This window comes from Globicephala melas, chromosome 7 (assembly GCF_963455315.2).
Source record: "Globicephala melas chromosome 7, mGloMel1.2, whole genome shotgun sequence".
Taxonomy (NCBI): Eukaryota; Metazoa; Chordata; class Mammalia; order Artiodactyla; family Delphinidae; genus Globicephala; species Globicephala melas.
Genome location: NC_083320.1, coordinates 68,977,802 through 69,003,433, shown reverse-complemented (window position 1 = coordinate 69,003,433; position 25,632 = coordinate 68,977,802). Strand labels below are relative to the sequence as shown.

The following is a 25,632-nucleotide window of genomic DNA, read 5'->3' as shown; positions in this document are numbered from 1 at the left end:
TCACTGTTGGATAATGTCTGAAAGTTTCAGTTTGGGTTATAAGAAAGCTTTAACTTGGAGAAATTCGTTGAGATGCTTTCAGTCCTAATCTGAGAAAGTATTGCAGAAGGGAAAGGATTTTCCGGACTTGACCTAGGGACATTTTTGAGCTAATTTTTACTACTCCTAAGCCTGACATAATATGCAAAAGAACACCTTCCTTTCACTAGCTTCATTATTCTGACCCCTTTCCTTTTGCAATCTGAACCATTTGGTTCACCTGAAAGGAAGCCCATAAGTGTTCCCAGAATGCGTTTGGTTCTGGAACATTCTGGTAATAGCTGTTTCACAAAAAGCAAAAGATGCAGGGAATAAGAAATATGGGTACATATTCTTTCTTATGGAGTAAGGAATATGGCTACAATTCTTTCTTATGTTTTGTGATCTATCAAGGAATCAAATATTTTGGGTTATGAAAAATAATTTTAGGTCAATTAATAGAGTGTTACTGAACATCTTATACTTCATTTGGACATGGTTAAACAGCAAAAATGACCTGAAATGTTTCATGAGAAATTATGCTTAAGGTTATACTTAAATGAAATAACATGGAATGCTGATGTAAAATACAACAGTTTGATGTACTTTTATGTATCACAATACATAAAGTTAAATCACTTTAAATTGTTATTAAATTACAATTTAGTTAACAATAAACTAACAAGACAGGGATTTAACGATGTGCTGTTAGAGGTAAAAAATCCACTTAGATTTTTTTTTTAACCTCTCAATAGTCTAAGAGTACAGTTGTTTTATTCTAATCAACTTTCTTTTGCACATTGTTCTTAATTAGCAAGCATCTTCCATCTGCTGAGTTTTCAGAGTTATGTTGCACTTTGATTTTTTACTCACATTGCAGTCACAAGATGAGAAATGTAGACACTGTGAACAAACAAGAAGTTCGTGCAAAGTCAAGCTCTCAAAACCACATGCAAGACTTAGTGGCACATGGTTTAGAGCTCACACACTCCAGGATCATGTGAGACAGGCATGCAGATGAGAGGAAAGAAAAGCACCTACATCATGAAAATAGAGGATGATGAAAGAGAATGACATTTTCTTTATGACAGTTATCTAATGCAAACCGTATACCCATAACCTTTACCAGAGTGAAGGAAGGGGCAGATAAGTGACTTTTTGTGGGGAGGGGGAAACTTTATATAAACGTTATTAGAGGTCAAGTTGTTGTTAAAGTTAAGGATTTCTATTCTGTACTTGGCCTCTTCCAAGTTATCTTTCCCAGTTTCTTGCTTTGTATTTCCTCTGCTACATCATGCAAAAAAAATCAGAACTAACATTGGAAATCATTTAACAAGCTCTAAACCTGACAGATAACAAGGGTGATCTCCACAATTTACACGAGAATTAAATTGGATATAAATACCTCCTGTTCTTACCGGTGGGTGTTGTGATTCCATGTATTAAGGTGTGAAGCAGACAGGAAAGAGATAAATCTTTCATAAGTACATTGTAAATAGGCAAGTGGTATATAAACCATATTCATAGGTAATAGAGTCAAACAATGAAAGGTAAATAGTTTTCACAAAATAGACTTTATCACACAAAAAAATGGCCACGAAACTAGAGTTATATGGAGAGGGGAAGTAAAATAAATAATTGTTTTACTCCGGTTATTGAAATAATCTGGCAGTATGGAACAACAAAATTGAGCGACATGTGTTTTGATTAAAAATTCTTGACACTGCTTCAGCCAACCCAGCATTAGAGAATCCCCAATAGTTTCTGAATGCTGATATCTTCATTAAACAATAATAGGGATGGAAGTACATAAAAGTGACCAATTTGTAGGTAATTTCTTATGAGATTAAAGTGTTACCTTGGTGAGATCAATTTATCAAATGAATTTTCACAAGTAACTTTGGGATAATCAGAAATAACTCATGGGATTCAGTTATGGCTTTGTATGAAATGTGCTGATTGATTAGCTCTTCAAATTAAAAATTTTATGATGGCATGACCTTACTTCTCCATCAAATAAATCATGCACAGCTACGATAAACATCATATAAAAAGATATCTTTCAAACTGGGCAATATTTGCAATGCGTTCTGTACCTTAAATGCTAATTTTGAACCTTTTCTTTTTTTGTTAGGATATTGCTGATCAAATTTTAAAAAGTCAATCTAAATTGCATAGGCTCACTTATGCAAAAATTGTATCATGCTGTTGATGTCGTTAAATTTTAAAGATTCCATTTTCTGAAGAATTTTTAGAAACAGGATCCTTGCCCAATGGAGAAGTAGCTAGATGGGAAGGTACTATAATTCTAATTTTTTTTTAATAGGTCTATGATATGCTATATAGCTTGTATTTATCATATATCTTTAGTAATCAATCTCTATAGCCAAATAGCTAGGTCAAAAAGATGTATGCAATTCTCCTAATAATAAAAGAAGCTCTTTGGAACAATTAATCTTATTAGTTGTATTGATTTTTGAGCACTGATAAAGGAGGGAAGGGTTATGAAAAGTGATTGTTGATGTTGAATTTGCTTGAATTATGAAGGAATCCATATTTCCCCCTTGAAAGGAAAGATGCATTAAACCAGGTACAGTAAAAGGGCACATATTAATTGATTAAAATATAGAAAAATTGTCCTTAACAGAAACATGAAACTTCCTATTATAAAATGTTTATGGTATACTTAAGCTCCTTAACCTCTCCCACAAATCCTCAAAATGTCCTATTTTTAAAAAATATTTCTGTTTGGGGGCATTATAGTTATTATTGTTTACTTGTAATGTCTTAATGCACATGGGTCCACCTATTTTTTGGGGTGCTTGGCAGCTAAGCCAAGTGGTGAAAGCCCAAGTCCCAACTTAGCAATGCTCTCCCTAACCAGAAGTGGGAGCTCTAATACACAGTTATATCAGTTTGCATCATGTTATAATGCCTTTGCCACACAGTGTAACTAGATATAGCACCATGCAATGCCATGAATTGAGAATGAAAGACTATCTCCAGGGGAGAAAATAAACATCCGAGAGAGGGAAACAAAAGCAAGGGGTTCAAAGCTGGTGAGACTGGCTTATCCATTTTGGCTGTAGCTATAACGCCTGAGGGGCTCCAGTTTTGGAAAACAGAAATACGTACCATGTTCATGTCAATGCCATTGGTGTAAGTCCATGCATGCTGGAAATATTCTTCAAGCCGTTGCCTCAGAGGGTTGGGGATTTGGTGAAAGCGAATGAACTCTTTTACTCGCAGCATCTGCATGTGGTACCTGGCAGTTCCGGAGTATAGTCTTTGGATAATTGCTGATACGTTCCCAAAAATGCTTGCATACATTAGTGCTGGATTGGATAAAAAACAAAGTTATGGGGGAACGACTGCACTTGGGGATATTATATCTTGTCAGAATCTCAAATATGTAGATTTTTATTATTTCAATCCGTTTGTGAGGGTTTACCACTGGCCCTAGGGGAACAAAGAAGTCAAGTCAAAACTATTGTAAAATTTATAATTTTGATGGTAAATTTGGAGAGGAAAAATATACAAATTCCCCATGGATTCTCTATATATTCAAGTAGAAACTCAGACTGTTTACAATATCAACCTGTAACTAACCTAGACTATTGACTAGAGATAAAATGTGTTTAAAATAAACATTTCATTTGTAATGTAATAGAAGGTATGTCATGGGGTTACCACACAGATCTGTTTTCTGGAAGTGGAGTAAAAATGATAATTTTTAAATTGTGACAACTCCACCTTAGCCTCAAAGCTAACCTTGCAATATTATAAACCTACTATAAATTTTAAGATTATTCAGAAGATTTTGGATTTCCTAAGGAATAATAAATTGTTTTAAGGAACTCATAGTTTCCTTAGAATGTTTATTTATATGTAATTTTTAATCTATTAAAATTCATTTTTACAGTATTTCTATATGAGAAACAGATATCTTTGGCTTAGACTGTGAGAATATAGTTTTATTTTTTTTTAAGAGAAAAATAGAATACCTCTTTGTTTTTTCATCTATGGGAAGAAAAAAACTAACATTCAATACTTAGAATGCCCTTTTTAAAGCTTCCAGGGCTAAATATTTATGATTTAACATAAGCTTTTTAAGCATCTTGTCTTTCTTTTTAAATTTGTATTTAGTTTCTAATAATCGTAAGAAAAATACTATATACTGTACAGAAAGTCACATGATGATACAAGTCCTATGTCTTGACCTTTGGACATGTGTCAGACACTTACAGAGGAGGTAACACACATTTAAGGCACTGGAACTGCAAGGTACCAAGTAGGTGGGGAAAAAAACCCAACTCCTTGAAGTGTTTATTTCAACAATATCCAACCAACGTATTTTTTTCCCCAACACGTCTTATATACACGTCTTACCTATATAAAACACTTCATCATTTTTAAAGTAGATGTTGGCCAGATTCAGTCTGTGTTTTAAAATGACTTATCTTCTTGGTCATTTGTTTTCTTTTCCATCTTATTTTTGTCTCTTGGTTAGTTTGGTCCTTGTTTACCATAGAAGTCCCAGGTAAGAGAATGTCCCAGACAAAGAGGCAGCCCTTTATTTTTAATCTATTTAAAGGGATAAAAATTGGGGAGATCTATAGGGAGGCTGAACTGGGATTTGTGAAAGACAGTAATTCTCATTAAGGTAGAAAAGCTGTTTAGGTAGTCTCTTCCACAGGGGGGCGGAAAAACAAAACCTGGGCCTAATTTGAGTAAATGCATAGTTGATTAAGAAGGGAGTTAGCAATACTTGTCTGAAATGGATTTCTGCGATTCAAGGAGATTCATGTGAGAAATACATCCTACTCTGCCTAATTTTAGTGTTGGAAATATTTATGCCTGTTGTTAGGTGTCCAAAGTACGTATCATGTTCTCAGGAAATAGTTTAGTTAGTACAGATTTTCACTTGATTTAATTAGAAGGCACATAATCAGTGCTAGTTATTTTACTTAAACCACATAATTATGCAAAGAAGAGTCAGGGAAAACATTCTTATTTTGTTTTTAATAAATACTGTGGTTTTAACTCCATACTGCCATAAAAATGAACCAAACATTAGTCTGGATCATAAACACGTATTTCCACTCATTGACAGGATGGCAAAAATCTAGATTATAAGTACATAGTTGAATACATGAATAGTGTATATTTTTCTAAGGAAATTCTATGCTAATGGATTTTTAAATTATAATAAAGGCATACTTTTTTTTTTCTATTTTTTAGGAAGCAAACGGAGCTAAAGTCTGTAAGCCAGAGAGAAGCACAAAATGATTATATTCTGTATATGTTATTAGTTAATGCCCATCGACTGGCATAAAATATGACTCAAAAGCAAGTTGGCAGACTATATAGGCATTTCTTTCAACTCAATATTTTGTTTAGCTTTCCTTAATAGAAAATTCTTCCTTCACCAGAATGGTTTGTTTTACGTTGCAGTATTATAAAAATAAAACAGGTATAATTTAAAACGTCAGCACACCACACTCAAAATCTGAGATGCTCACCAAACTAATGAATTTAGGGTCACTGGGTAATAGCTGAAACATGCTGATAGAACAAATACACTTGCTTTTCTATCTAGTACACAAACTTAAAAAAAATTTTAACTTAAAGAAATAAATTTTAGTGATGTGTAATTTAGATATAACAAAATGAATCTGTTTTAAATGTATAGCTCAGTTAGTTGACAAATGTATACACCTCTGTTAGCACAATCAAGATATAGAACATTTTCAACATCCCCAAAAGATTCCTCTGTGTCCCTTGGCTGTCTGCCCACTGGTTTCTAGGTTGACCCTAGACAACCACTGAGTTCCTTTATGTCATCACAGATTAGTTAGCATTTCTTAGAAGTTCATGTAAATAGAATTATAATGTACATATTCATTTGTGTCTGACTTCTTTTTGCTCAGCATATTGTTTTTGAAATTCATTGTTTTGTATTTATCAGTGGTTTGTTCTTTTTTTAATTGATGAGTAGATTTGCATCACATGGCTCTACCAGTCCATTTATCTCTTCTGTTGATGAAATCTCACTGCTTCTAGTTTTTGGCTATTATGAATAAAACTGCTATGAACATTTGTGTACAAGTCTTTGTGTGGGCATATATTTTCGTTTCCCTTTGAAACATCTAGGAATAGGACTGCTGATCTGTGTGGTATGTTTAACTTTATAAGGAACTGCCAAACTATTTCCCAAAGATGGTGTGATTTTTACATTCCCACCAGCGATATTTGAGAATATCAGTTGTTCCTCAACCTTTCCAACATTTGGTATTATCTTATTTTAACCATCACAGAGTTTTAATTGCATTTCCCTGATGACTAATAACATCTTTTCATGTATTTATTGGCCATTAATATATCTTGTTTTGTGAAATGTCTCTTTAAAATCTTGCTCATTTTTAAATTGTCTTATTACGGAGTTGTAAGAATTCTTGATATATGCTGAATAAAGGTCCTTTTTTAGATCTAACTATTGAGAATATTTTCTTCCAGTCTATCATTTTCCTGTTCCCTTTCAAAGTGTCCTTTGAAAAGTTGAAGTTACTAATTTTGATGAAATCCAAATGCCTGTATATTTTGTTCAGTTTTCTGTTATTTAAAAAAAAAATTATAGGGGTATGGTAAGGTTTCAGTTACTCCATCATGGTTAAAAGCAGATATGCAATAACTTTTTTTTACATGTTATAAAAAGATGTTTGTCAAGCAGGTCAGAGATGAAATACATTTGTCTTTGGATACTGATTTATGTGTTTTTAAATTTAAATGTATATATTATATTTATAATATTTGAATAAAGATATAAACATATATTAGAACACATATAAATATGTGAGCATAGCTTGTATTCCTATTTATTTAATGGCCGCTTACATTTTTCTTTATTTTTCGTCTTGAATTGTGTATATGTGTATATTTTTAAAAAGAATTCTCTGGTTACTGTTCTCTGTACACATTCAGCAGCACAACTGGTGACTGTCTTTGCAAATAGATGCTTTTAAAAATGTATCTATAGGTATTTGTGTTATTTGAATTTAATTAGATGATAGCTTTAATGTTTAAGTTTTAGTTTCCTTGAATTATATTGTTGTAAGAGGGATTGTACATTGCATTGCTTTCTACAACTTTGCTTCAAACTTTTATTTTAGAATGAAGATTAGTTTTAAAGAAGCTTAGGGATAATGAGAGTTCAACTTGATAACTAGACTATATCAACTTTAACGTGTAGTAGTATATATACAAAATTTTACATTATATTTTGGATATTTTATTTTTAGGTTTAAATCAAGTCACTCATGTAACTGAGGCGTATGTACTTAGTATAAAAATATAACCAAATACAGAAAACCAAATCATTTTCTAATACAGTTGGATCTAAATGGAAATACCACGTGTAGATATACACATATACATCAAATGGCTAAGAAAATTTCAAGGCATGCTATTATTGCTAAGTTTCTAGTCTTATTTTACCTTTTATGGCATAATAGCTCATGATAGAATTCTCTAGGAATATCTATAAACTTTTTCCTATGTGACACTAAGCTTTACATAATCCCATTTTGATTAAGTTTTGTACAAGCAAGTCTATTCATATAAAAGATATTATGTGGAATATGGATGTATCTTAGTCTACTCAATTAACAAGAGTGTTTTCTCTTTTCTTAAAAGATAGAATTCATCTGCAGGAGACAAATATTCTTCCTAAAGAATCAATAGAAATAGGCTAGTGCCACTTTTAAAAAAAGAAGGCAGAAACACAGAAAGGAAGGAAAGAAGGAAGGAAGGAAGGGAGGGAGGGAGGGAGGGAGGGAGGAATGAAGGAAGGAAAGAAGGAAGGAAAAAGACAGGAATAAAGGAAGAATAAAAACTGCCAATAATTTCCTGATTTAAGGATTAGAGATTGGGTATAGAGCAAGTAAAGAACTGAGTTCTCTTTAGTTTAAAATAATTCACATGATAAACAGTACTATGTATTTCACTTAATCCTCACAAGCGGTAAGGATTCCTAAGTGGTGAACACGTTAAACTTCAATGCACTTAAAAAATTCTTCCTTGCAAATTCTAAGTTTCAAGATGCAAGTTCTGTTTTCTTTAAAAAGAGTATACATACATATATATATATATATATTTCTATACGGGTGTATAAATAATTAAAAACAGACATTTTTCTTTTCTTTTTTTGTTACCAATGCCACTGAAATTGATAACCACTATAAAGTATTAACTAGCAGTTTCAATCACAGAGTGGGACTGTGTTTGTTCTGAAAGATTCAGTCTCTCTGGAATGAATTTTTCTATTTTTTCAAGTGGGCCTCACTTCCATTTCCTTCTGAGTGCAATTCTACTTTTGTGTTTGTGGCAAGACTTGGTCTGAATTTGCAGAATATCTTGAGTTATTTAAATAGAATGTTATCTGCTCTACAATCTTACTAAAATAAAAACACCAAGACACATATGAAAAGTAAATTTTAAATACAGTGAACAGTAAACTGGGTGAATCTACTTAAGTTTCATAAATAAAGCTTATCTAAGCACATTTTATTAGACAACATGTTAACATTTAAAAATTAACTCTCTGGATCTACTTTCTAATTTGTATGCAATGTAAGGATGATGCTCTTTTTCAAGCTTTAAAAATCCATCATGTTTTTGTCAACTGCTGTCTGCTATCAGCAAGGTTATCTTTAGTGGTTCCACAGTGTGATTTTTGAAAAAATATATTAATATTAAAGTATCTTTAGTTTTACACAGAATTTTTTTCTTATTCCAAAGACTATACCTTATAAATGAGCTCATGTCATTACCCATTGTAGGGTAAAGGGCAGTCACTTAGGTCCCTGACATAATGTCACAGGGAAAGGAATTTTTAGTCAATGACAGGGGGAAAAAAATATATATATCTGTATGTATGTGCATATGTATGAAAGGTTATCTTACATTATAATTAGTAGGGTGATATTTATATATCTATATCTATAGATACGTAAATGTAAGCTAGTCTTTCCCATTCTAATCTGGTCTCAGCTTGAAACAGAAAATAACCATTAGTAGTAAATTACAGATATGTTTTTACATCAGTAAACGTAAACTGCAAGTCTCAGTTCCTGAATCCCAAGATCCATGTCATTCCAGTTTTATGCTCCTGAGGTCATGAAAGACCTTTGGTGTCTCCCCTTCACAGAGAGAATCAGATCTGATAGAATATAATACCCGTATATTTAATCCTATTATTTCTACAACTTTCTATAATTTTTTTCTTTGCCTTATTCTGAATGTTCTAGAGATATCAATTTTCTGATATTATTTTATCCTAATAGATAACAAAAGAGAAATCTACTTACAGCCAATCAACATGACACAAATTGAAAAGATTTTCTCCGAATTGGTGTTAGGCGACACATTCCCAAATCCTACACTCGTTAAACTGCTGAAGGTAAAATAAAGTGCTGTGACATATTTGTCTTTAATGGATGGCCCAGAACTTGAGTCACTGTCATTGTAACGTTTCCCAATTTGTTGTCCTAAGGAATCCAACCATCCGATTTTGTCAGTCAGGTAGGGCCTTTCTACGTTCCCAATCGCATACCAAATGCAAGCCAGCCAGTGAGCAATCAGGGCAAATATGCACATTAAGAGCATTAGAACAGCAGCCCCATATTCTGAATATCGATCAAGTTTTCGGGCCACTCTCACAAGACGAAGGAGTCGAGCTGTCTTCAAAAGACCAATTAGTGTTGTTGTCTGTGGAAATAAATGTGCATGGTCAGAAACAGTTGGTAAACAATTCAGTGTATGTTCCTGTGAAGCAAAGTAAGTAGAAACAGGTTACAACAATATGGTAGCACTGAAGATGACTATGTATTTGAATTAAGTATTAAGGTTAGTTGTTTTTTTTTTTTTTTAATTTTACACCTGCTTTGGAAAGTACCTTGAAAGTTTGTAGTACATTAATTCAGTATCTTGGCATGTAAGACTTATGGGACAGAGGCTCTATCTGCTTGGTTTCATGCTCTAACCACATGCCTGGCACATAATGAATACTCAGTAAATCATTCATTCACCGACAAACATTCCAGAGTGCTACTGGTGGGCCTACCAAGGGCCACACACTGGGATTATAGTATTGAACAAACAGTCATGGTTACTTTTATAATAGAAAAAGACATTTATTTACTAGACAAAGTGTCTTATGAAGTGAAACAAGGGCTACTGTCTGTTGGGGAGAGATACATATTTTTAAAATAAACATATAATAAGATCATTTCAGAGAGTGAAAAGTGTGATGATGATAGTAAAACAGAGTGATATGATAGAGGATGTTCAGGGGCTTGGGTTGGGATGGGGACCACTTTAGAAAGGAAGACCAAAGAGAATCTTGCTGGGGGGCTGACATTAGAGTTTAGAAGGGTTTGAATGATGCGAAGGAGCTAGTCAAGAAGGCAACTGGGAAACATATTGGATGACTGCATGCATGCGTGAAGTACTATATTTAAATTCATTTTTTCTTCCTAAATGTGTTGAATTGATAAATTGCTTCTTGATATCCCAATGATATTATGTGTTTTGCTTTGGGGTATGATATGTGTAACTAACTGCACGATTATTACTGACCAGGTATCTAATGATAGGACACTTCTATATAATAACAGCATACTTAACTGGTTGTTTGGATTTGAAATCTGATAAGTACAAATTACAAGTTCATTTCTTGGGTTTCCTAAATAATGTCAACTATAAGTACCATATAATTCACAGGGCATATAATTATTCCATAGTTACATGGTGTTTACTGATCAATTATTGAGTCATTTTATGTGTTTATTGTTGTTATTTCTCAAAGTACATCCATCTATGTTAAGAACACATATTTTAATTAAAGAAATAAAATGTGGTATAACTATCACCCTATATCTTCATATTGACTTGGTGGAAAAAGAGCTCTAAATATCAAGAAAATATTTTCATTAACATTCTATAATAAGTGTTATAGTTTTTTTTTTTCTTGAGCCAGAGTGAACACAAGGGAAGGGAAGATTTCTCAGCCTCCCCTGACTTCTTTTCAGTTAGTATTCAAATCTTCTAGAGATGAGAGGAGCTTGTGTAGTTGAGATGTTCTTATCACAATTGGATTCTGGTCTTTGCTCATTTAGGGATGGGTGGAGAGGTGAGTCTTCTCTGTTTCCAAAGCTGAGTTATTATTTTTCAGGGTGCAATAAGGGAAACAGTGTTTTCTTCATCACAAATTTAAAATTATATCTCTTCAAAGAATGAATGGTGAGTTTAAGTGAGTATGAGGTGTTTTCCTGGGACAGATGTCAACTTTCCACTACTTGTATTGTCAGTGTTTCAGCTTAGCAGTTGTAAGTTAGAACTTCAAAACAAACTTAGGTCTGAAATTCTGCTTCCATACCAGTGTGTCACCTTGGACAAGTTATTTAGTTAATCTCTAAGTGTCAATTTTTTCATCTGTAAATGGCCATAATAATAACTCCTTCTAGGGTTGTAGGTAATACCCAGTAAATTTTAACTGTGTTTTTATTTGAATATCCCACACACTTTCGCTTCCATCACTAAGCAGGAACTTTATATTGTAAAATGGGTTGACAGAGCTACATATTTTCCAAACGTGTTACTTTGATAGCTGGAATTTCAAATGGAGGCTTTTGGACACTGGTCATTCAGCTCCCTATGGAAATTGCAGGGATTTTTAAAGACAAGAACGTCATCTATATTCATTGACTACTCAGACTCTGGTAACAGAAATCACCCTGGTTCAGCGTAACTCCATTTCTACATTTCACAGCTTAAGTTTGCATGTTTATTTTTCCTCCTAGCTTGGTTATCTATTTACTTGTGTTGAGAAATCAGAAATATTTGAGGGTTATTATTATTTGATTTATTATCAAAACTGCCTTTCGCTGGAACAATATTTCTGAACCTCAAAATAAATCACATATAATGACATTTCTATAGGTATTTGGTTAACGAAGAGAAATGCTTCAAAACAAATGAGCTGTTTTAATAACATATTGTGATAAAAAGTACTAATGACTCTTCTGGCTGTAAAGATGGTAGAGTAAAATGACATTATGAAAAGAAAAGGAATCAAATCTGCTGTATATGCCACTTTCCTTCTTTTTGCCTTCCCCCCAAAGAAACCTCTGGTGTTTCTTCTAGAGTTATGTCAGAATGAGGTGAAACCTAGATGACAGTAAGTTAAGATAAATAAATATAATATATAATAATACACAAATGACCTCTTTTCTGGACCAAAAAAGTTTAAGAAATAAGGTACATGTTGAAGTCTCAAGCCAGCTGACACAAAATAACTGCAGAAGGAGGGGGAGATGGAAAAGAAAAGGGAGAGGGAGAGGTAAGGGTCGGGGAGAGAGATTACTTTCAGCTGCATCATAAGGATGAATGAATATTGACCTCGACAGTCAAAGCCATTCTCTTGTGATTCTGTAACGTGTACCCAAGCATAACTACATATGCTAGTTTGACAATGTAACAAATGACTTGGGCTTTTTTCTGTTGTTATCAAGATGCTGCTAACATGCCTGGGCATTCTTCCTTAGCTACAGTTGTGTACAGCACATCTTGTAGATGACACTTAGGCTTGCAATAACTCTTTCTTCTTCTTCTTTAAATGTCTCTTTAAAGATTTAAGGCATTTTGCCCCAGATTACACAACAGAGAGAAGTGATTGCACCAAAATCTCAGAAAATGTAGACTAAAAAATAATCCATCTCCTCTTTCAGATTTGTTGGAGACTGTTAGTCTCCATAGTTTAGTTCAACGAGCTACTATCTTTGTGTATTATCTGCAAGTCAAAAATGGGACCAACAACTACCTTATAATTGTAGTTGTTGGCTGATTAGAATATCTTCAGAATGCATGGTTATCTCACAGTATATCTAATTTCATGTAATACCCAGACATATGAAAATCTACCTTCGTTTTTTTTTTCATTTTTTGAAAATAGAAATAAAACTATCCTTAAACTAATGACAACAACTTTTAAATTGTAGAGGTAAAGAAGTTTCTCTTAGGTGGTATTTATTGAACTTTTCACTGGTAGACAAATATTGTCTTTATTGTTACTTTTGGTAGAGATTGAAAAGGCATAAAAGCTCACTGGAGGTAAGTGTAATCATTATTATAAAATATAAAGACATCATGATAATAAATAAGATCTAGAAAATGGTTAACTATTTTGCAGTAGATTGAAACAAGGTCAACTGTTTTCCAGTCCTGCCCATGAATATATAGCAAAGGAGATAATAATAAACTCTAATAGGTCAACTCTCCACCTCATCAGTGCCCATGTCATCTCAAAATTCAACTCCTTCACTGTGATTGAATGACATTTCAAACTCTTTTTTCCTGAATGCCACAGTAAAGAAGGCCTACTTGACTTTCATTTTGTCAGAATTTTCAAAAAATGTAAAATGATTCTTCCTCTGAAAATTTAATTATTCAAATTTCTGAGTAGCTGATGAATATCATCGAATTTCAATTTTTAAAAAATGTACCCACATCCATAGTTCATTAAAGCCCTAGGTACTTTATTTTTATATTGAGGTAAAAGTTAGTTTCCTTTATTAAGTATGACTTTCTTAACTGAACTTTAATTAAAAATATATACTCTAAACAACTACAATTTTGTCACTATGTTAGATACTAGACCCAGACTCAAGAAAACTATGTGATTTTTTTTTTTTTTACTAGACAATTCATAATAGTTCAGGCATTCTCTCTTAATGTAAGCGGAATTCTTTTTGAAGAGCTAAAATTAGAATAGGTGATTTCTTATCAGTATTAAACAACTCTCTACTTAAGAATAAGTTTGGTTACAGTTAAACTGAGAAAGCATCATCAATGAGAGAAAATCTCATGCTCAAGAATTTTTCAAAATAATTTTGAAAAATAATTCTTTCTTTTTAGTAAGCATTTTCAAATACCTTACATTTAAAATGCTTTATTTCAGAGGTTTACTCCCTCAAATCTTTGCCTATAGTAAGTGGATAGAATTATTCTTTTATAAATGAGGAAATATAAGTATGTGATCTTTGGTTTTGCCTACAGGTTGTTAGGATGAATCGTCATTGAAACTTTCTACTTAATCCATCATTCTGTCCTCTTTGTCAAGTAATATTTGGGTACAAATGGGGAAAAGGGAACACTTAGTGAGTAATACATTTCATAACTCCACACTCATGTTTTATTTTAGATTTCATTTCTATTCCCTCTAAGTTCTGGTACTTGTATTCATCATTCAATAAATTGCCCAATAAAACTCAATAGTATTGAAACTAGTTTCTATTTGTTTTGTTCAGCTTGAGTCACACTATTTCAATATTTCTAAAACACATTCACTACTACAATCAAAGAGCTATATTTTGAGTGTGTAAAAAACCTTGTGGGGGGGACACGTAGCTTAGCCTTTCTTAGTCAGTACCAAACCTCACAAATTCCTCCAAAAATGGGCTTTTAAAAAGAAGATTTTAGGGACTTCCTTGGTGGTCCAGTGGTTAAGAATCCACCTTCCAATGCAGGGACGTGGGTTCGATCCCTGGCAGGGGAACTAAGATCCCACATGCCACAGGGCAGCTAAGCCCACACAACAGCTAAGCCTCCACAACTGCTGAGCCCACAAGCTCTAGAGCCTGCGCGCCACAACAAAAAGATCCTGCATGCCGCTACAAAGACCTAAGACCTGATGCAGCCAAATAAATAAATATTTTAAAAATAATAAATAAAAAGATTTTACAACCTCCATTATTTAATAGCTTTTACTGTCAAGACACTTTTATTTTTATTTTGTTTTGTAATTAACATTCTATTTTGCTGCAATTTGACCTCTTTCTCTTTAGTTATAGTAACATGGAAAACTGGTTATCAAATGATTCTAAATAGTATTAGGCAAATGTTACAGTAAATAAACAATTATGAATGTTATATTTTTAAAATTGGAATTTGACTTGTTCTGGAAACATTTAACCAAAAATTGTATCTTATGCCATCTTTAGCAAATTTTATCAGTGGATCACATGTAAATAATGGATAAGTGATGAACTTAATGCAAAATTTTTTGATGGAATACACTTATATTTCCTTAGTTCAAAAATTATTCCATTGTGGATCCTGTGTGTCTTTACTTGTCATGGCACAGATTTTTGGAGACATGACCAGTAGCCTCAAGTACAAGCCAATGGAAACTTCTGCCTTAATTCCCAAGAACTATCTAATAAGAGACTTTATGTGTAGACACATATATGCATGCAGGTCTTCAAAATGTTTTTTGTCACTTAACTTTGAACATGAGTATGTCTAATGTTTTAGAAATTCATTTCCAACAAACTAATGACAACTATTGTAGAGATCAGGTTCAGAAAGAATCCTGACAAGATGATCAGAGTTTCTATACAGAGGCCTGCTACGTTTTTCCTTGTATCCATTCCATGATTCATCTATCAGACTAATGAAGCAAACATATCAATGTGAGCTGAAACTCCTCTTTTCTATGAACTTTCTGTCAAAGGCCTTGCCTGCATTCAGAATTCATAAAAAATAGCAGTGAAGTGTGAAAGGAGAGAGGTCAACAAAGCAAGTAATTAATCAAAAGAATACTACTAATTTTCAGGGGAGGAAGAGTTTAATGAAGCAAGTAACTAAACAGGGAGCTCTAGATTCTAACTACTAATATCTCTGAAAGTAAAATTTGCCACAGAGAAGCAAACTATGGAAAAATTTGAGGCAGATAATGAAAAGTTGACTTTCTGGAGACTGAACCAATAATATTGTTCCTTCGCATCAATGATATTGAGGTAATTTGCTATGGATGGCACGATGCTTGATGATGCAAAAATTAAGAAATAGAGAATCTTTTCCTTGGTCTGTCCAGATGGCATTAGCATCAGGAAGATATTAGTATTAATGACATAGGCAAGCCCAGTTACTGCCACTATTCATTTTCAATGACAACAGGTCTTGTGGTATTTGTATACTATATGGTATACAGCACAGCTATATCAGTAAACATTTGTAGTTATCACAGTCACAGTATTTCTAGCTATCTAAATATTAATATATGCATATAAACATATCTATCTGTACAAATGCATGTACACACATATATATCAATATTTATAAGTGCACACATTCTATGCAACCCTTTATTAAAATGCAAATATAAAGAAAACTAACAATATCCCATTTAATATTGAATTTATTGTTTAAATATGGACTTTCTCATTATCAGTAGGTACAAGCATCTGATAACTTCATTATATCTTTTTATGCAGACATGCCTGAAGCATTTACATATTCTACTAGGTATTTTATTATGAACATTTCTTTTGTTTTTCCTTTATATTAAGGGTGAGCATTATATATTTGTGAAATTTGTATGTAAGAAAGCTATATTATCTATGACTTTTATTTAACAATAGTAGAAAGGGGCATTATAAAATATTTGTTATGTTAGCTCTGATAGGGCTGGAAACCAACACTTTATAGCTCCATGACTCTAATGGGCATGACTTTTCTACCCTTTCTACCTGGAAAACTTCCACTGGTAATCAGAAACTTCCCCTTCCATGCTCACATGTCCCCTTGAATATAGTACTATTAAAGCTGTTATCAGATAGTACTCTACCTGCTCATCCGCTGCTCTCCCAGTCTAGGATGCAAGCTCTCAGGCAGTGGGGTCCTCGTCTCACTCTTTTCTATAAACTCAGAGTCTAGTGCATTGGCACTTAGGACTTTTCCAATAAATGCTAATTGAATGAATGAACCTACTTGAGAAGGGAGTTACCATAACCTTTTCTAGAAATGGCAAAATGAATTAGGTCAATTCTTGTTAAAACTATTGAAAATTTACTTGAAACTCTAATCAGTAAAGCAGATAAAATCAAGCTACTCTTTGTATAGTGGAGATGGATGGTTCTGAGTCTTATCAGCCTGTCTTCTGTCAACCTTTGAGGGCCTCTGAGACTCTCGGGCACCTCCATGAAACCCCAGTTTGAAAAACCCTGGACTAGATTATCCCTCATCAGAGTGACCTCTAGCTTAATGATTTTAGAATTTGTCACTTAATTTGGGGGCCAAAATCCAAAGAGGTTTTTTTTTTCTCATATTCATATGATGAAACTTTCCAAATTAGTCCATTTGAACGTAAGATCTCTTTTCTCTGGAAGCATTTCTTTTCTTTTTTTCTCAGAAACAAAAATAAATGCTGAATAGTTTTTATACTCTTGTAATATGGTATATTATACACTTTTGGGGAAATTTTATTCTGAAATATCATTACATCCTGAAAATCCTGATTATAGTTATGGTTTGTATGTAAAAGGGGTATCTTCATTGTCACTCTTGAAAAATGTATGAAGTAATCCGATCCGTCACTGGTCTTGTTACCCTTCATAGTTGATTCTTTTTTGTTGTTGTTGTTATCCATGGGTACTTCTTTTATTAGAGAAGAAATTAACCATTCACACTAGAGGCTACAGAAGGAAATTAGCTTAATTTTGCAGTTCTAGAACAACCTTCACAATAAGGGATTCTGAAGTTTTCAGAGTGAAGAGGGGAAAAGGAGAGAGAGAAAATCATTTAGAACAGTGTTTCCCAAATTTGGCTACTTTCACAGACATATTCTTGGGGGAGGGGGATACAAGTTTTCTATGATAACATTTAAAATTTTATGTTTTACTTTTGTTTATAATCTAAACAAATTAATACACACTTGCTAAGGATCCCTGGACAGCCATCTTACATAACAGAGTGTTGCTATGTGATCGCAGCATCTGCTCTTGTACCTCTGATCCCCGTGGCACCAACTGAGGACCTCACTTGTCATGTGACGTCTCTCAAATTGGGTGCTCAGACCCTTTGCAGAATTGAACATTTCCTGTGAGATCTGTGAGTTGTCAAGTTTCAGAACACCGTTAAAGTAGGATAGGGTAGGGTGGGGTGGGGATGGTGGCTAGGGAGACACTCTTTGACAATACACATTCAAAATACCTACTGATTTCATAATGCAAATTCTATAAAGTTAAACTCAACAAAACGTTTCAGACAGTAGCGGAAAACCAACTATAGATTCATCCTAGGGTGCCTGTGATACACTTGGTTGAGAAACACTGATGTAGAGGTAGAAGAGTCCCAGCACATGGAGAACAGTTGGTAAGAAATGTGTGCCAAAGAGAAGGAACATCTTTTGGGTCAGTGAGTGAATCCTAAGCCATAACTTGTCATGGTCTTTTGGAGCCCTAAGGGCCAATCCACAAGAAACCTAAGACATCCATCAAACTTCTCAGACCTGTCATTTTGGGCAGGTTGGTCCACTTTTAATACTGAGTCAAAGGAAGAAAAAGCTCTTTTTGCCCCCCAACCTGCCCCCCTCCCCCTTTATTTGGGTTAACATATTTCAGAATTTTAAGTAAACAGTTGCTGTAGTTGGGTAAAAGTAGCCCCAGGTCCATCCACCAGGAAGTTTCATCTCTGATTCTTTATGCTCCTTCCAGACCCACCCCTCCACTTCCTATCCTTGATGCAGACCTACTTCTCCCTACCACATACCCCAAATTCCTGTGCTTTGCAAGACAATAACTGTCCTCAAAACATTTCCTTTCTGTCTCTTTCTTCAGGATTCCTAGCTGCAACTAGCTAATCTAATAACTACTATACGATAGTCTATCAATAAATCTCAATAAATCTACTCAGTAAATCTTGTTGAATAATTTAGATATTTATGGATTCATGTGGTAACATGTACGTTTTTAAAGGGAGACTTCATTAAGAAACAGGGACTTTAATCCAATGGGATGGGAAGAAGAAAAGAAGTAACCTTTGGTAAGCAAGTACTACCTACCTGCTACTGGTCTAGTCTCTTCATATATGCTGCTTTATTTTTAGAAATCACAAGAACCTACCTGTCACCATTTTACAGAAAAGAAATAAAGTCCTAAATGAATTAAATATCTTGCTTAAATACAGCAAGTAAGAGGCACAAAGGCGAATCAAACCCAGGTGTGTCTGACTCCAAAGCCAGGATCCTTCCCATATCATATCACATTTCAAAAGAGAGAGGAGCAGCTTTGGAAACAGGGAGGAATCCGGGAAATTATACAAATCAGAGTGGAGAATGGGAATTGCTTTACTTGAGGCAAACTTCATCTTTTCCTTTATGCTACATGAGAAAGATGATCCAGACACCATTTTTTCCTGAGACTATTTCATCCTATATTAATGTGAATCACATAAATTTTCTCTTGTTTCAGCTCACTTGAAGTTCTGTCTGAAACAGTGATTACTTGAATTACATACTTTAATAAACTTTTATTTTCAAGTGATGATATAGTAATTGAAATTAAACTGATCAAGTGCTGCATCTTAGAATAATTAGCATATTCTAATACTCACTTGTTTGATTGCTATTGATTAAATATCATTGGTAAATCAACTTCCCCTAACAATCTTGTTCGCCTATTTATTGTTAAGCCACTCTTCCATTTCACTAAGCTGAACTTTAATTTGCTGTTGGTGTATATATGTTAAAATTTGAAAGTGAGGTTTTACTCTGTTTATCAATAAGAACTTATTTGGTGTAATTACGTGGATTGTAATTGTAAGAAAATCATGAAGGTGAATATTGTTTAAAGAAGTATTTCACTTTCTTGCCTTTTAATTAAAAACCAAAGTTAGGAATATCTAACATTAAGAGTTCAACTAGTTTAGCAGCAGCTGATTTTTTTTTGAGTATTTTGCTAGAGTTTTACATATATTATCTCATTAGAGTCTCAAATTAAGAAAAAAAACTTAAGCAGGGAAAGTAATATTATCATCCTTATAGATGCAGAAAGTCAAGTTTGAGACTTTGTCTAAGGTTTGTAGAATCCAGGAAGAATATATTGTGTCATTACCCTGCTCTTAATTCATCCACAGTTAGACGGGCATGCTCTGTGGGAGAAAATTTACTTCTAAACCTATTGTTTCCCTCGGCTGAGGAGAATTCTCTTGTCCTCAAGTGCTAATTGGTTAGGGAGCAACCATCTGCAGAGGGCATTTATGATATTTGATCTCCTCTTGAAAAAATACCAAAACGATGGTGAGGCACTGACTGATTCTTAGGTAGAAAAGGACGCTGAATTTTAGTTCTTCCTTTTTTTTGGCCACGCTGCGTGGTTTGTGGGATCTCAGTTCCTGACCAAGGATTGAACCCAGGACCAGGGCAGTGAAAGCACAGAGTCCTAACCACTGGACCACCAGGGAATTCCTGACCCTGAATTTAAAAAATTCAACACACCCAGGTTATCTTTCTCAATCTAATCCCTTAGATCTACTTTCACACCTTCTGTAAAACTTTGTTATAGAATCCAGGAAATTTATTTACAAAAAATTAGTGCAATAAATTGGACGAGATTTTAGGAGAACATAACTTGTTTTAGATCAAAGAACACTTTGAGAAGAATCTGATTAAAAATATGGACTTTCTATCCAGAATCTGCACATCCACTTGTCAGATTTCCTTAAAATTTCCAACTTTAGGGGACTTCCCTGGTGGTCCAGTGGCTAAAACTCTGCGCTCCCAAGGCAGGGGGCCCAGGTTCAATCCCTGGTTAGGGAACTAGATCCCACACCCCGTGACTTAGAGTTCACATGCCACAACTAAGATTCCGTGTGTGGCAACGAATATCCCTCATGCTGCAACTAAGACCCGGCACAGACAAATAAATAAGTAAATATTTAAAACAAAAAATAATAGGGTGAAATAATATTTTTAAGAAATTTCCAACTTTATAAGATAGTGGGGACACAAGAAATATTTTCCAACCTAGGTATTATTATGATTATGATTATTATTATTTTTTTTTTTGCGGTACGCGGGCCTCTCACTGTTGTGGCCTCTCCCATTGCGGAGCACAGGCTCCGGACGCGCAGGCTCAGAGGCCATGGCTCACGGGCCCAGCCGCTCCGCGGCATGTGGGATCCTCCCGGACTGGGGCACGAACCCGTGTCCGCTGCATCGGCAGGCGGAATCTCAACCACTGCGCCACCAGGGAAGCCCCCAACCTAGGTATTATTTAAGAGAGAGTTTTGAATAAAACATTTCAGAAGATGCCTCTTACACATAATTTGAACATAAAACAAGTCCCTGCTCTTGCAAACCACAATTATGAGTTAAGAAAGAAAGAGGCATCTTCATCTTTGACAGTTTTATATCCATAAAGTTAATATGTAGAAATTATACATTCTGGGAATGTGCTATGTGCTATGAAACACTTGTCTCAAAGTTTAATTTGTTGTTTAAAAGATAGTCTTTACTATTTCTTAGCAAAAATAGAAAGAATTGTGAATTATTTGCAATGGCAAAAATGTTCCATTTCATTTTATAGCATTTCCAATTGAAAATGAATTTTATCTGTGTGATATAGAAAGTTTGTAAAGCAACCGCTGTTTTTGCAGTTAAAATAGCTTCATTTTTATAACTTCAATCTTTCAGAAAATAAGATTCTTAAGCAGCTCTTACCTCATCAGAACCAGATCCAAAAATCAGCAAGTCAAAAGGAATTGCTGCAACCATGTCAATCAGGAACCAGCCTTTGAAGTAGTGTATTGCTATTTTGGCTGGATCACTTACCACTTCTTCATTTTGATTTACATATGTTGTTCTGAAGTTTATTAGAATATCTATGATAAACATAATATCCACAATCAAGTCTACCACATTCAAAGGGCTACAGGAATAGCCACATTCTCGTCTTTTCTGTTCTTCTCTGTCATTGAGGAGAAAGGCTGCAGAGTAGGGAGTGAATATAGCAGTGTATATGACCAACAGCAGAATAAGCCAATCCCAGACGGCCTTGAAAGGACTGTAGTGCAATATTGTAAACTTGTTGATGCGTGGTGTCTGCAGTTTATATTCTGGTAGGACGTCTGCTCCTAAAGAGAGAACCTGAATACAGAAAAGAGAATCATACACTACATAAAAATGTGATTATTTAATCTCCAAATCTATAAAAATATTAAGGCAATTATACAGCAAAATCTTCTAGAAAAAATCATGGAATTGTGAAGTATGTACATTTAAAGGAACCCATATAAGCCCCTACCATCCAGTATATTTGACCCCAGAAAACCTCATTGGTGTTTCTTGATAAATATAATTTTCACTAAAAAATAGTGAATATTGTCACTGAGATACTAAGGAATGGGTTACTGGTTCCTTTGGAACACACTACTACTCAGAAATAAAAATACATAGCCGTTTTTAGAAAATCATAAAATCAGTTTAATACATGAATAATTGTTTTCAAACTTAAGAAAGGATTGGCTGTAATGATTAGAAACAGTCTACTTGGATTCATGGTCATATTTAATTTATATATATTTAATTTATAATTAAACTTTGATAAATTAAACTCAACTCATTCAAATCTTTAATTAAAATTTCCCACCTGCAAATCTGTTTTTAACATTAGAAAAAAAGGGACATGGGATTAAAATAAACACAAAGGAGACTTTTTCCTGAAAGGTTGGATTATTTTATATTCTGGGACAAATATACTTTCACCTGAACTCCTTCATCACATTTAAAGAACCATGTGGAAAGAATGGTGCAAGGAGATATTCAGAATATTGACCTGGAGAGGCTGCAAGATTCTTAGCCATCAAGGGGTACTTAAACTCTAAGATTCATTCTACTTAATAAAGCATTGGGTAGACTAAACTAATTCACCTTTTAGAGTCTTAGTTTATCTGAAAAAATAAGAGCTAAACTTGAAGTGTGACACTACCCAGTAGAAAATTTCCATGTAGATTTTAACTTGTTTCTAATAATAAATTATCACGGCAAATTTCAATTTTAAGTCTCATTTTCATTGTCATATACCATACGTTTTTTCACATACGAGTTACTGTTCTTATCTTAAAAAGAACTTGAGAAGTTAAATAACCCCAAATGAAGTGAAACATGACTTTTAAATATAACCTTAGTTCAGTTAAAATAGACAAAGCTGTTTTTAGATAACAGCTAAACTGATTTAATCAGCTTTGAAAAAAATAATAAAGAATTGAGAGTAAAGCCCAGAGTAAATTTGAACTACAATTATATGGTGGAAAAGGAATGTTATTTTAAGTTGTGAGAAATGACAGGAATTATTAGTCAAAGAGAACTCTGGAAAATAAGTGACTTCACTGTTTATGAAATACTAAAAATCCTTAGAATCCAAGATCTATATCTATATCTGTATCTATATCTGTATCTATATCTATATCTAACTTCCAATATCCAAATAAGAATAATGTTTGGATAATCTATCAATTGATAAGTGCAGACTGATAGAACTCTATCCTGTTATGCTTAATATAGAAACCAATGTATGATATTTTGGTTTGGAAGGAATGGATCATCTTATAAGACGTCATTATGTAACGTTCCTTTCTCAAAAACCGGGGACTACTCAGTATGTAGAAAGTAAAATCCGAAACCTTATTTTGGCTCTCAAAGTCATCTAAAATATGGACACATTCTATCTTTCCGTTCCTTCTCCTATTCTCTGTGCACTCAGTTTACTCTGGCAACATGACTACATTTTTGAGATCTTCCCAAATCCCTGAAGTCACAAATTTCTCTCATTAAAAAAAAGAGTATATAATCATCCAAAGAGAGCAAAAAAAATTATTTCTAAATATGGGGATATTGTCTGAGCTTGCTTCCTGATTAAGTTTCATACTTCTGATACCTATCTCCCAGACGGGACTATCTGAATACTTGTTTTAGCAGAAGTATAAGTTAGAATACATCCAGCACCTTGGAGTTACCCTTGAGAACTAAAAACTGTGGGTGGAACTCTTTCCATCCCACATATGCAAACATTCATTTAACAGTTAGAAGACTGTTGTGCTAAGAGTGGAGACTGAAAAGCTGGGAAGACACTGTCCCTGAAATCACAGTTTATTGTCGATTGGTAGAGAGACGAGGAAGAAAATGAGAGCCTTGTTGAGGTTCACTCAGCTCCTGGGGTTGGTGGTAGCGCTGCGGGGTGTCATCATAGGGGACTTTTAGGCGAAGATGGCACTTGAACTGAGACTTCGGGTAGGAAGTGGTAGGGGTGATGAAGTTGGAATGGGAAGGCCATTACAGGCAGAGGAAACAGAATGAACAAAGGTGGGGATGCATAAAACAATGCATTGTGTGTTCAGGAATTATAAGCTGCCTTATGTTGCTGATGGATTAAATGCAAGGGAGTGGTGGTGAAGGATGGCAGCAAAAGACCTAATGTGACATGATAGAGATCTCAGGCTTTCTCCTTAGGTTAGCGTTGCTCACGTTTGAATAAAATACAGACTCCTTTTGAAGGGAAAGATACTTAGGGCAGAACTCCAATGATGATTATATTATTATTTATAGTGGTAGGTAACTATGTACAAAAATAAAACTAGGTTGAAACTTTTCAAGCTTACACCTCTTACTATGACTCTTGTGGGCTGAATTGTGGACCCCAAAGATACGTTGAGGTCCTAATCCCCGTGAATGTGACTTTATTTGGAAATAGCACCTTTGTAGATGTAATCAAATAAAAATGAGGTTCTAGTGGCTTGGGGTGGGCCCTGATGCAATAACTGAAGTCCTTATAAAAAAAGGGAAATTTGGATACAGAGACACGAAGACACACAGGGAGAATGCTACAAAGACAAACAGAGAGAATGAAGGCAGATACAGATGCAAGCAAAGGAACACCAAGGATTGCTGGCAGCCCCCAGAACCTAGAAGAGAAGCATGAAACAAATTCTCCCCCGGTAACTCCAGAAGAAATCAGCCTTGCCAATACCGTGACTTTGGACTCCTGGGCTCCAGCACTGTGAGAGAATAAGCTTTCATTGTTTTAAGCCACCCATTTTGTGGTATTTTGTTACGGTAGCCCTAGTGAACTAATACAAGGACAAATAATGAAAACAAATGATTTACAAAAATATTTACAAAACCAGTGAATTCATACTACCATCACTAATTCAATATTTGACGTATCTGTAGGTCAAAAATGGTTGAACTTTGGCTATTATGTGTGGTTTGATCTAATAGGTAAAATAATTTTCTCTCTTCTAACCTCAATGCTTTTTTTGCAAAAAGTATGTAGTCAGAATAGAATTACAAACTTCAAAGATTTTATTGCTGTATTAGGATAATCTAATCTAATCTTTAATTCAAATTATGCTCCTACTAGGCTTTGAAAGCCCATTTAAGTGGTGCTACTTAATACTCTAAAAGTTTTTTATTTACTTGGAGTTGACTTTAACTTTGAGGCATTATTGAATTCTATATTAAGTAATAAATCAAATTATCTCTGGAACTGGGATCAGAAATGTAGTTCATTTGTTAACTTCCAACATACCTATCAATACTGAACCACTGAAATTTGGTACATACAACAATGGAGTGTGTTTTGACGATGCATTTTTAGTAACTGGTATGGTAACAAACCTTATGATATAGGTTCTTAAGCTTCTTCATGGCTATACCTATGTTATATGATCACTCAATTCTGTCACAAATTTTATTAGCCAAATGACTTCAAAAACTTATTT

At 34.1% G+C, this 25,632-nt stretch overlaps 1 protein-coding gene across 8 annotated transcripts in view; it reads right to left on the bottom strand.

Annotated features, from left to right (window-relative positions):
* KCNH7 (potassium voltage-gated channel subfamily H member 7) overlaps window positions 1–25,632 on the bottom strand; it is a 460,792-nt gene that overhangs the window by 44,504 nt on the left and 390,656 nt on the right. For all 8 annotated transcript variants that reach the window (XM_060302349.1, XM_060302355.1, XM_060302352.1 and 5 more), the window contains 3 exons: window positions 21,575–22,000; window positions 9,384–9,783; window positions 3,154–3,353 (listed from right to left, as the gene is read on the bottom strand). In XM_060302349.1, the coding sequence (XP_060158332.1) occupies window positions 3,154–3,353; window positions 9,384–9,783; window positions 21,575–22,000 (1,026 nt within the window). The remainder of the gene's footprint in view (window positions 1–3,153; window positions 3,354–9,383; window positions 9,784–21,574; window positions 22,001–25,632) is intronic.